The 13,013-nt window shown below is 37.8% G+C and overlaps 1 protein-coding gene across 1 annotated transcript in view; it reads left to right on the top strand.

The window, feature by feature from the left end:
- LOC140164463 (ATPase MORC2-like) overlaps window positions 1-13,013 on the top strand; it is a 54,950-nt gene that overhangs the window by 32,156 nt on the left and 9,781 nt on the right. Inside the window, exons 13-22 of the mRNA XM_072187745.1 lie at window positions 1,262-1,419; window positions 2,457-2,585; window positions 3,430-3,535; window positions 6,022-6,115; window positions 6,869-6,907; window positions 8,123-8,296; window positions 9,537-9,611; window positions 10,281-10,412; window positions 11,104-11,232; window positions 12,500-12,556. Coding sequence (XP_072043846.1) covers window positions 1,262-1,419; window positions 2,457-2,585; window positions 3,430-3,535; window positions 6,022-6,115; window positions 6,869-6,907; window positions 8,123-8,296; window positions 9,537-9,611; window positions 10,281-10,412; window positions 11,104-11,232; window positions 12,500-12,556 — 1,093 coding nt within the window. The remainder of the gene's footprint in view (window positions 1-1,261; window positions 1,420-2,456; window positions 2,586-3,429; window positions 3,536-6,021; window positions 6,116-6,868; window positions 6,908-8,122; window positions 8,297-9,536; window positions 9,612-10,280; window positions 10,413-11,103; window positions 11,233-12,499; window positions 12,557-13,013) is intronic.

Here is a 13,013-nt window from a genome sequence, read left to right as displayed (position 1 = left end):
AAGGCAGACCACATCCACCCGCCTAGTTTTTGACAGAAATTTGTCAGAATAAATATCCTTAACCCGTCTTATGGACGGGCACTTTCGGACAAGCAATTAAAAATTGCATATGTGATGTGATCAAGCAAAATCAATAAGAACTCGGAAAAATTAATTTTCAGTTTCTTATAGGATAGTAACAATCATTTACAAAGCTGTATTTTGCAGAAACCTCCATTGTAATTGAACAATTAGTTCCAAAGATATGTGCAATTATGAGTTTCCAAATCAACTGAAACCTTTGGCTTTATCTCAAAATCATAATTTCCGAGTTCCGACTGATTTTGCTTGATCGCATCACATAAAACTGTCCAATAAAAATCTCTGATGAGATCAATTATAACAAGTGCAATTTCAAAGTCAAAATTTTGGTAAAATCAACAATTGTCTATAAGAATTTTGCAATGTATTATCTCAGTCGGAACGTAGTACAAATACAACAATCGCCATTTCAATATTGCGAAATACAAGTTCTCATAATTTGCCATGTGCTGGGGCACTCGCTGGCAGCTTTAAAGCCATAATGTGTGATTTGCATAAAGAATCTATTCCTATTTAAATGTTAGCTTTCATTGATCACATTGTCCCTTTTTAAACAAAAGAGGTAAAACAAAGAAAATTGCTATTTCATTCCACTGCCTACAATGCGTGTATTAGCTTGCCAAACATATTATTATCACAGTGTAGCTTCACACAGCTGGGTCGTTCAAACAAGACGTAAGACGATGCACACAGTTTATACGTCGAGACGAATAGCGATATGCACACAGTTGATATGTCACTGATTCAATTATACACACGCAAGCGACATGCGTTATAGCCATCTACTCAATCGGTGAACTTGGAATAAATCTGGAGATCTCCAGATTTATTATAAAACCTTAAATTTTACTGTAATTGGAGCACTCCAGGCTTCGTCTTTCACATGGTATTAAGTACAGCATTGGGCAATACAATCATGCAAAAAGAAGAAATTCAAGAACAATTGAGGGCATTGCTGTGGAGCAAATCGCACATTAAATGGCTTTAATGCCAGGTCAGAACAACCACGAAACGTGGATTGCCCAGGCACAGGTGCACAGGAAGTTTTGGATCCTGGCTAAAAGGCTGTTGAGATTCATAGGCAAACAATGTAATATTTATAACAGGTGACTTATGTCAAAGAAATGCATTGCAAGACATTCACTGTTATTTTCTCCATGTTTTCCCATTCTTTTAACAGTCAATGCAGTGGTATCATTGGCTATGTAGATATCCCATACATTGTTTTGGAGCCTACACATAACAAGCAAGATTTTGCTGATAACAGGGAGTACACAATCCTCAAGAAAGCTTTGGGAGAGTACATGTTGGATTACTGGAAAAACTGCTCAGGAATACGTAAGTGTGCAGCGTGATGAGGCTGCCTTCAGGGGTGTAGCCAGCTTTCTTGGTGGAAGGGGGGGGGGGAGAAATAATAAAAATTGCACAATTTTGACCTGGTATTATCCCCTATTTTACTTGCCTTCCAGATTCTCCCATTGTTTCCCTTCTCATGCTGGAAGGATTCATGTAAACCCTGGCGGCCTTCGTATAATCAACAGGCATGAACAAAATTTGCAAGGGATTTTCGCTTGTTTTATTCATGGGAGGGGGTGCTTCAATATGAAATTGGTACAGGTGCAAGTCTGAAACTAACACAATTAGAGGTATTTGGTGAGAGAAAAGGTATGGTCCCTGGGTGAAAGATGGGACTTCGAATCTAAATAAGGGATGTTGAAATGGGGAAGGAGGGGGGCATGGAGGCAAAATCTCCCTGTCCAGAACTCTTGCCCCCCCAGTAAAAACCCAAAATTATGAAAATTTCCACTTTTTGCTGTTACCACTACTGAGGAGCACTGGGTAAGAACATGACTTAATAAAATGGAATCTTTAGGTGAGAGCCTAAAGTTTCCCGAAACAGTCCTTCGGATTCAAATTCCAGTTCTGAATGGCTTTATTTTAAAAAAGAAAGTTACAACAGCAACATTATCACACTAGGGTCCTGGGGGCGAAACCCATTTGAAAACTTCAACTTCTTTGTTAATCTTTTCTCCTTTTTTGTTCCATCCTTTCCTTTCCGTTACCCAAAAAATCACTTTGAGCATTGCTTAACCCTAACTTGCTAAAACATTACAAAATCTTACAAATCAAAACCAGTGCGCATGCATGCATGATGTGATGATGCAACTCTGGCCAGGTCAGCGAAACAACTGGTTGCTGATGGAGTGCTTGGGTCCTGGGGTCAAAACTCTGTCAAAAACTCCCAACTTCTTTATTCATCTTTTCTCTATTTTCGTTCCTTCTTTCCTTTCCAATAGCCACTTTGAATGTTAGGGTTAATCATGTCCTATGAATACATATCGCTAACTCCTGATTAAATAATTTCTTAATTACAGCTTCACAGGGTGTATTAAAGTTCTGGGAAACATTTGGTTACATTAGTAACAACTGGAAGGACCCACCATCAGACGAGCCCAAATTTCTACGGAAGAGACTAATGAACTTGCCAACCATGATTCAGTGTGGTAGGTATAATCTTTGAAAAGGAAATTTATATTTTATCATCTTCATCACTAAGTATGTCAACTTGTTAACAGATTGTCAATCCAAATGTGCATGAATGTTACTGACTTACTGTAACCTTTGACCTCCTCTACCAAGTTTCTCTCTCCCCTTCTATCTTTATCACTCTCCCATATTTCTATCTTACACACTCACACACCCCTATACATTTTCACCGACAACTGAGGACCTGTATTGTGTGTGTGGTTGTTAAAACTCTGAAACCGTGGACCCACACACACAGACATCATAATCCAAGCGTGGACTTCTGTGATATTTCACCGCTAACCGTGGACCTGGTATTACACCTACAATAGAGGCAGGGTTTTCTTTAAGCAGTTTGCTGAAGGGGTATTTTCAAAACTTTTTTGACCCTTTCAATTGTGAAGTTTTCCTCTAAAGGGGTCCAAAATAAAATCGCCCAAGGGGTATTTTATTTTTATTTTGGAAGATGTTTTTAACAATATTGGGTGTCTCTATTCAAATCTTGTAATATTTGAACATGTATGTTTTCAAGATTTTGTACGCATTGGACTTTGGATTTGAAGGGGTCCGCAAAGTGTGTGAACACGTAATTTGTATACACGTGTTTTGTGCATTAAAGTAAACCCTGGATAGAGGACCTTTCTCCATATACAAAGTTATTGTGTCTTACGACCGTTGACATCCACTTTTCACAGTGTGTGGTTTTTCACTACATAACTGTGGACTCAAAAGTCCACGTTTGTAGGTGAAAACAAACACCCCCTCCCTCTTTTTACTTTTACCCTCTCATTGATTGTTATCATTATTCTTTGATATTTCCAGATCTATGTCTAAAATGGAGAAAGCTGCCATTCTCTGCAAGTAATCTAACACAGGACTTCCCAGAACATTGGGACTGTGAAATGAATCCAGATGCTAGCCATAATAGGTAAATGATTGTCGACCACAATTGGGTACACTTAGCGAAGCTGTTGAAAACCCTCTGCTAAAGTATAAAGCTGAATTTATACTCTATCGTTTTTGCAGAAAAGCGATTCTTACGCATGCTCAGTGTTTACTTTCGTTTTCAGTGTCAAGCCGATCAATCTATACAAATCGCTGAGGCAAAAATGTCACTTTGGCGAGTTAAAGAAATCTCAACTTTCAAGCAATATCGCTTGACACTTGGAATGCATAAACCAATCATTTCCTATCAACTGGATCTATTATTTTGCTAAATTAATTTATCTGCCTCGATTATTAACTTTCGGTGATTAATTAATTCAATAATTATTGACAGTAATGGCTGTTCTAAAAATGTATTTTGTGGTATTTAGACTATTTTAATTGTCGCTCGGCGATCGAGTATAAATTCAGCTTCAGGCTGACTGCATTGTATTGACAGTTTTGGCATTTGGCAATAGAGGAATGATTAGGCCTGTTATCTACTGTCATATGTGTCGTATTATCGTCGATATAACCCTAAATCTGACATGTCAAAATAAATTGTCATTTTTCGACACTTTACGACACATATCAAAAAGAACAAAAATTAAATTTCAATGCTATTTTGTCCGAATAAGCTTACCGTATGATCAGGTTTTCATCGGAAAGTCAAAAATTACCTCCCGAAGTTGACCCGACCCCGGAAGTAGAACGAACCAGGAAGTATGTTTACACCGGAAGTCGGCAATCATAACTCAAATCCGTGTGATTTTAAGTTTATCTAGATAGACTTTTTTCAGCATTTTTAAATCTCACTACGAGTTTCGACACGTGTCGATTGTCGTATTTTTTTCCCCGACGAAGTGTTGAATTAGAAATCATGTGTCGATAACAAGCCTAGGAATGATCAATATTTACATCGGAGGTAGGGGTACACAATCTTTCCCATTGCTGGTAAAAATGGAATAAATGGTGAAACTTGAAAAATAGAGGCGAGGGATGAATTTACTGAGTGAACATAAAATGATTTATCTAAAGGATGATCAATATTTACATGGAGGGAACACAATTTTCCCCTAGGAAGGGACCAAATGGTGAAACAAGGGGGTGAATTTGTTGAGTGAACATGAATGGACTCAACTAAGGGAGGATCAATATTTTCATCAAGTGAGATGGGAAATGTCTTTTTTTTCTTCATTATTATTTGCTTTAAAGGGGGGTAACCCTATCAGTTTAGGATATGGATTGTCTTCAAACTTACATACAATTTCAAATATTGTCCCCTTTATGCATCTATGTGAGAAAACGAGAACATTTTCAGCGTAAAAGTGAATAATTAGCACAATTTGTAAGCCAATACGTTGGTACGCATGCATTGCATTGTGGTCCGCCATCCAGAAACAACACTCCCGTCGAGTGCTTCGCCATACCACTACGCTCATCATTCTTGTGACAAAATATCTCATTCTTTTTATTTTCATTTGACCCTGATACATTTCCTTTTAATTTTGTATATTATCATCACATACATTTTACACTTATCGTTTATTTTAGGATTTGTTTTAATGAAAAAAATGGGTTTTTTTATAATATTTTTAATTAATTAATTAATTAATTTTATAGTGGGGACATTTTTCTCATATTTTTTTCATATTCCTTGTATCATACTTAACAAGATAAGGTCTTGTTTTGTATTTATTTCATCCCTTATGTATTTCTTTATTTTTGTTTTAAGCGTTTATCATTATAAGCGCCCTCATTATTTCGGACTATTTCCGTTTGTGCGAATTTGCATGGGAGTAAAACGGCTCCTATTCACGGAATCATTTTTTCCTACCCAGAATGTCGAAGGTGGCTACCAGTATAGCCTGTTTGTTTCTTGATTTCTCCGAAAATACATCAAATTGGATCGTCATATTTCAGGATGGTAATGAGAAAAATATAATCTATTAAATGATACCAAAAACTCATCAACAATGAGAAAAATCAGGGGGATGATGCTGTCGATCGGGTTACGGGACCTTTAAAAGGCGAGTCAAGAGTGATGTCTGAGCTAGCGGTGTTTATCCTCAAATATTGAGAGAATAAAGCCCACACTCGAGTGGGAAAGGTATGGGTTTAATATGTGAGATCCGAAGGCTCATTGTAATGGGTTTAATCCCCCCCCCCATTTGCAAGGGAGAAATAGCGGAAACTTTGGCCTATTATTTGTCATAACTCAATAACTGCACTACATAATTTTTATAGAAATATAAATGTGACAAGTGGCTTCCTTGACTCATTTGCTAAAATTGGAAAAATATGGCCTGAAGGCTCTGCCTCTCCATAAGGTAAAAAAGTGAGCAAAATGAAACAGGGGAGGTATGTTGATTGAACATGAATGGGAATGCACCATTTTTAGTTTTCACAAATTTGAATTTGCCATTACCCACCCCATAAATATTTCGGCATGTACAATGAGCATAGAAACACGTTTTTTACTTGATACAGATGTACACAGGTGGAAGAGAGGTTAAACATAGCTGTAGCACAGTACAAGAAAGAGGTCATGTCAGCGGAGGAAAAACTATCAATGCAACAAGAGGTGAGACATGAGCTATTCTATTTGAAATCCATTCACCCCCATGGAAGACACAACCTTAATCTCCCACATTTTCAAATGGGAGTCATTGTCATTTAGGTAACCCATCAGGGCTGTCAACTTTTTGGAATTGCTTGGCGTGAGACAGAGCCGTACCGGGATTTATCGGCTACAATGTTAATTTTGACCCATGATATTGAGCCATGGCGCTCGAGAATTTGACCCATTTTCTAGCATTTTGCGTGAGATTTACTACCTAGGATGAGATTACACTACCGTGGCGTGAGAAAGTGACCCAATGCGTGAGACTCACTGCCAATGCGTGAGAGTTGACAGCCCTGTAACCCATTTAAAATTCACACTCCATGTGTGGAAGACCAAGGTTATGTCTTTCGAAAGGGGGTGTATGGATTTCAACTGGAATCGCCCAATTATGATGCCTAGCTTAACCAGAACAACTTTTAACTTTTAAAAATTCAGGTTTTCACATTTTGGGAACCAGCATAGACGTGCCTAGAAAACAGGCATATACGATAACAATAGAAGAAAAGCTAAAATCTGACATACTTAAAACTTGGGAGTGGACATTTATTCCAGTGCAAGTGACTCTGACAAATTTGGGAATCATGGTTGGCATATGAACTGCACCATTGAAAGACACTCTCCAAATGGCTTTGGCTTCTAACAATATTATAGCTTTATAATATTTTATAGCTTTATAATATTTGTATATTATTATTATTTTTTTCATTTCAGAAAGCCAAGAAGGAATTTGAAAAATTGCAGACAATGAAGGTAAGAATAGGTTACATATGTGCAGGCATAGCTTTTGCCCGACTTCAGACAGTTTTGTTGTCCAAATTTACACTTTTTTCCAGCCTGTTTTGGGCCTTTTATGGCCGAATTCACACGCTTTTTCAAGCAGTTTTCAAAAAAGCCATTCTCATGCCTGTATGTGTCATATTGAGGCTGCAATAAAGTATGTACTCAAAATATCTACTCGAGCGTAATCTGCAATAAAAAACGTAGTACGCAATGGCTTCTTGATATTGATGTACTGTGAAAGTGGTAGTTTTTCGCAAGGCTGTGCCAATTTTTAAGGGGGTACTACACCCCTGCCCAATTTTGTGCCTATTTTTGCATTTTTCTCAAAAATTATAAAGCATTGGTGACAAGTAAGATATTTATATTATAGGGCAAGGACTACAACTACTGCACTGGAAATTTTATTTCAGCACAGACAACAGTTGTGGAGTTACAGTCAATATTTGATCAATAAATCAATAACTACTTGCCTTGAGTTGCTGAATTTTCAGTGCAGTAGTTGTAGCCCTTGCCCTATAATATACATATCTTACTTGTCACCAATTTTGAGAAAAATGCAAAAATAGGCACAAAATTGGCCAGGGGTGTAGTACCCCTCTTAACTCATGATTGGTTTTGTATATTTGCAACTTTTGAATTTATTTACGTGTACCTTCAATCTCAAGTTTTCTTACATAGACCTATAGTTCAAAGAACACAATAAAAGAGTATTTTGTGATCCGTCCCCTTTTTGTGACATTTTTCAGTAGATATCTGCGAAAAAAGCTTATTCACAAAATTTTAATTGATTCCAATTTTGCATTTGCAAATTATGCATGAGTATGTGTATTACACTGCTTCCATAGGCCGACTGTTGTAATTTTGTTCTGGTACACTAGTACGTAATTCAAATTTGAGGATATCTTTGCTAAATGAATTATCTGCAAGAAATGTTTTGTACATTTAACATTATGTAGCCAGAGGTTTTTTTAAAAAGAAAAGTGGGGATGAGGCTGTGGATCACGAAAATGCCCTTTTATTATATTCATGCATTGTTATTTTTGCGGTTGCTGCATTAAAATGAAAATCGCAAAAATAAGTGTTCCACAAAATTGTACTTGATACACATACAAACCTGCACACAAGAGCATAAGTTAGTGAATGAAACACAGCACCCTGAAGACATTTCTCTTTTCGGTACCACAGAAAAATGCTGCCCCTATAACAAGGAGGGAACCAGTATCACAACCACCCACATCAGTGACACCGCTAGGAAGGAGAGGTGCCTCTGAGCGCACATCCAGCAGACCAAATTCATACTCGGAGAGGACGTCCGACAGGAGGGACTCGTATCCAGAGAGAAGGCGAGAACAGAGAAAGGTAATACTGGATAATATCAGGGCCGAGACACTTGTATTCAAACCCTGTATAAAAAGTGAAGTCACTTTACGGCAGTTTAATTGACACATCGGCAGTTTGAGTGACAGTTGCTAGGCTTTTTCAGTACACCTAGTAACGTCCTGGTAACGCTCGGGCACATTAGCCTAAAATTTACGCACGTTCGCTTAACAACGTTGTGCGTACTTATGCCACAGTGGAACAGACTTATCCCATATTCAATTGACAAGTTCGTATTTGATTGACAGTTGCTGGGCATTTTCAGTACACCAAATTTATCCAAGATGGCGGACGTCGAGTGCTAAATTACGTACCCTTTCCGGCAAAAATACAGCTTATTTAGCCAGTCTCATCATGGGGTCATCAGTTATAATATTTTCCTAGCAATTGAGGTAACTTCTCAGCTACTTGGTTTTTCAAAATATGATGGTAATGGAAAAAACAACCAAATGTTTGTCAGTTTTCGCAATTTAATTTTTTTTGAAACGATGACGTAAACATGCATCATCTCTTCCACAGGTAATACACTCCTACACAGCTATGCCATCACATGCATGAAGGCGCATAGGCTGAATGACTGACTTCATTTGCGCAAACGAGTGGCTTATCCTATAGTATATTAGTACTTGAGAATCCTTGATAATATTTGAAGCTAGATCAAATGCAGGGTTGTAAACTCATGGGCACTATTTATCAGACTCAAAAACTGTTTTGATTGGCTACAAAGAGGGCTTTACAATGTATTCAATCAGAGATGTGGTAGGGATATTCAAAAAGCTGTTTTTTGATTGGTTACTCAGATGATTATGTCATGTAATGAACCAATCAGGGACTCTGTAAGAAAGCCAGTAGTGCCTATGGGGTTATGTTTAGGTGTAGAGGGTGAGAATCAAGTTTGATTCGTGCCAAACAATTTTGGAGTACGGTAATCACTTTATGATTTTTGCCAGAGTTTATCTCCTGTGTAGACTTAGTGGTTTTACCATGGATGAGGGAATTCTCTCCACCCCAAGTTGAAACAAAGGCACTGAAAATGAAAATATCAGTTTTTTTATACAAAAATTTTCAGAATAAAATTAATGAATAATGTTTTTCCATAATCAAAAAGCAGATGATCATGAAAAGACCAATAAAGCCAGCATTAACCATCCCCATACAGAATTAATTTATTAAGTTATAATTATGAGAAAGTGAATTAACACAAATGAATTGTTGCTTTCAGCCATCACCGCCACCTCCACCTAAACCCCCCAAGCCAGTCGGGAAAGCGAAGCCTGTAATGAGTACAAAAGAGAAGGTAGGTGTAATCCTCATCAGTGTGCTAAGCCCTTAAAGAGAAAGCCCCACCAGAGCCGAGAAAGCCCCACCAGAGCCGTTCTTCTGGAGTGAACTAAATCTGTCTGGTTACCAAATTAATCAGTGACAAGGTTATCTCTGAATTTGACAGGTGCTAATTGATGTTTTAATGTTATTGCATCAATTGGCACCTGTCAAATTCAGAGATAACCTTGTCACTGATTAATTTGATAACCAGGCAGGTTTGGTAAACCCCAGAAGAACTGCTCTGGTGGTGCTTCCTCTTTTAACAACATTTCCAGACCTTTTAGATGTAATGTAATTGCACAATATACACTCCAAAATTAACCTGTTCATATATGACTGTCAAAGTGGAGAGCGAAATTAACATCTTGCTTTGGCATGTTTTATATATCCAATATTTGTATGAAAAAGACACTTTTCATAACTGCTCCCCATTTCACCCCTGAGTAGAAAGAGGCAAGTCAAGTGAGGTTACCCACAACAGGATGGCATCACCGGGGCTCAAACTCAATCTTCCGATTACGAGGCAGAGCCTGTACCACTGCTCCACCATGCCCCCAAGGTGGGCAAAACAAATAAGCATTATAGCATTCCACTTTTTGTGAAGCAGCTGTAATATGTAGTGTTTTGGCTGTCTTGTTTACAGGCTCCGCCCAAACCAGTAGGCAAAGCTTCACCAGTTGTCCAGTCTAAATCCAACAATACAAGTAGGACGGCATTCATATCAAGGAGTAGTAGCCGCACATCTGTGTCACCTAGAACACAAGCTCCAACTAAGGTAAGCAGACAAGTACACCCTATGCATGAAAGCTGTGTGTCCAATAACAATATATGGGACAGTATTCATGTAGTTGTACATCGGTATCATTTAGAACACCAGCTCCAACTATAAGGTAAGCAAAGTTGGAACTGCTATGCTTTCCAGGGCATGTTAGATCTATGAGGATGCTCCTGAACTCGGATGCCAGCTAATGCCTCACATCCAGACACTAGATTCCCATCTCAGACGGTCAACAATCTCATGGCTTCAGTTGAGACCTTAAGATCAAATATTGTTAGCCATCAAAGATCATTTGTATCGAGGGCTGGATTTATCATTATGGTGGCTCTGGGCCAGGCCAAACTTTGGAGACCCCAAAACTTTAATTCCAATTCAACTGGGACAAAAAAATTTTTAAATTTTAGACTATTTTAGCCCAAAATGGGGGTGAATTTTGCTATGTTAAGGGCCAGTCTGTGCAAAATTCTACCATATTTTGGTCCCAAATTATAAAAATTTCCAATTTTTGAAGCAATTTTGTGCAACAATTTGTTCATTGTTTACCCCTAAAATTCACTTTGCCCTTCACTGAAATAAAATCCCTGGTGCCGCCACTGTGATTGACAGTGTAATCTCTGTATTTAATATTTTATGAGTTTGAGGTTTTAAAAGATTGCCATAACAAGATTGGTTGTTTTGATTTCCACAGAGGTCAGCACCATCCAATTCCACTTCAAATCGAAGCCGCAAAACAGCATCAAAAAGGAAAGGAGATTCATCATCATCCGAAGAAGAATCATCATCAGAAGAAGAGGAAAGTTCAAGTGAAGAAGAAGAGGTAAGAGTACCAGGGGCGTATCCAGAGGGTGCATACAGCCAGAGTAGGGATGCTCATCAAAATTTCACATGGAAATTGTTTTGTTTAAAAAGAAAAAAAGGTGATTATTTAAGTTTAAAAAATGGGGTCAACCATGTCTGCCGGGCAAAATTACGGGCACTTGTCTTTGTTCAAATTATGCGGCCATCATTGAATTACTGCACATAAGAATGCAATGATTTTCACCATGGCGATCCATTTTACGCAAAGAGAGATTTTATTTGATGAAATCTAACTATCACTGCATGATAACTTCTGTATCAAGGATAAACTATTGACACTTTATTTATTTCAACCTCAAGTTTCTGGTGTCCAAATTTCAAATTTTGATATTGCCCTATGGGAGCCCTATGGGGATTAACACAGTTAAGCCATTTACTGTAGTCACAGGTTGGAGTTGAAGGAGGCCCTCTAGCTAATAATAGTAAGCAATGTGGGCATGCCTATCCATGGTCTATATACATGCAATATCAGCCTATTTGGGGCCTGGGGGCTGTAAAACACTCTTATTCTTTGAGGTGATTAAATAGTGAACAAAGCCAGAAATAACGTTTGACTGCAGCATGAATGAATAAAAAATATAGGTGTTATGTAACCCAAGTTATTCAGCAATGATGACTTGCTAAAAATGTTCTTCACTTTGACCTGAAGTTCAAATGACAGTGTTGAGAAAGTATGAGCAAGACTGAGCTTTGTCCACAATTTTAGCATTTAGCTCAATTTGTCTTGTAAGAACTATTTTAATTGGTTGCATAAAGAGGAATATCATGTAGTGAGCCAATCAGAGATATGGTAAGAATAGTCTGTAAGATTTAAAGGGATTAAGCTTATAAGGGCAAAGAGATTAAAAGCTTTGATTGGTTAGGCAGAGTATTATATCATGGATTTATCCAACCTTGGGCTCTGAGAAAGGCAGTAGTGCCTATTGTAGTCCATATATCTACCTCCAGTCACTGGCACTAGCTTTGTTCAGCATGTGCTGCATTAGCTTGGTACTTGGTAATGTGTACATACTTTTAGTCGGGCAATCAAAGTGGCGCATATGTACACGCAAGCAGAAACAACGCAAAAAGCCAACGCATAGCACACTCTGAACTTCAAAGCAAGTGCCAGTGACTGGAGGTAGATATATGGACTATAGATTAATTAATGGATTTCACTTAATGTCAGTGCAGTGAGAATTGCATAATAAAATGTTTTTTTCTCTATAATAATCACTTTCTTGCAGAGCGAAGATGAAAAAGTTGAAATCAAGAAGAGACGAACGACAAGCAACAGTAAAACGGTAAGCCAAGAATTGTATAGAAATTACTCTAAACCCCATGAGTTTTACCATGCAACTGATTGTTTACAAGATGAAAATTTTGATTTATTGAGCCAATCAGTAATTTGGTAAGAATGGTGGTAGGGCTTACAGATGATTAAGCTTAAATATTTACAAGCTGTATTTCAATTGGTCACATGGATGAGTATGTCACATAATTAACCAATTGGAAGCACTGATAGGAAGGCAGGTGGGTTAATATTCAGGATTCAATTGTTTGATATTAAGCACAAAATGGATAGCAATGATGACTTGCTAAAAAATTTCTTCACTTTGACCTGAAGTTACAATAACAGTGTTGAAAAACTGAGCAAGAAACTGAGCTTGTCCTATCCTGTATGAACTTTTTGGAATATGAATGCCACAATGTCCATAATATGCATTTTGTTTAAAGCCATGTGTGATTTGCTCCACAGCG

This window comes from Amphiura filiformis, chromosome 11, assembly GCF_039555335.1.
Source record: "Amphiura filiformis chromosome 11, Afil_fr2py, whole genome shotgun sequence".
In the NCBI taxonomy this organism is placed as follows: Eukaryota; Metazoa; Echinodermata; class Ophiuroidea; order Amphilepidida; family Amphiuridae; genus Amphiura; species Amphiura filiformis.
This window is presented reverse-complemented; position numbering and strand designations above follow the sequence as displayed.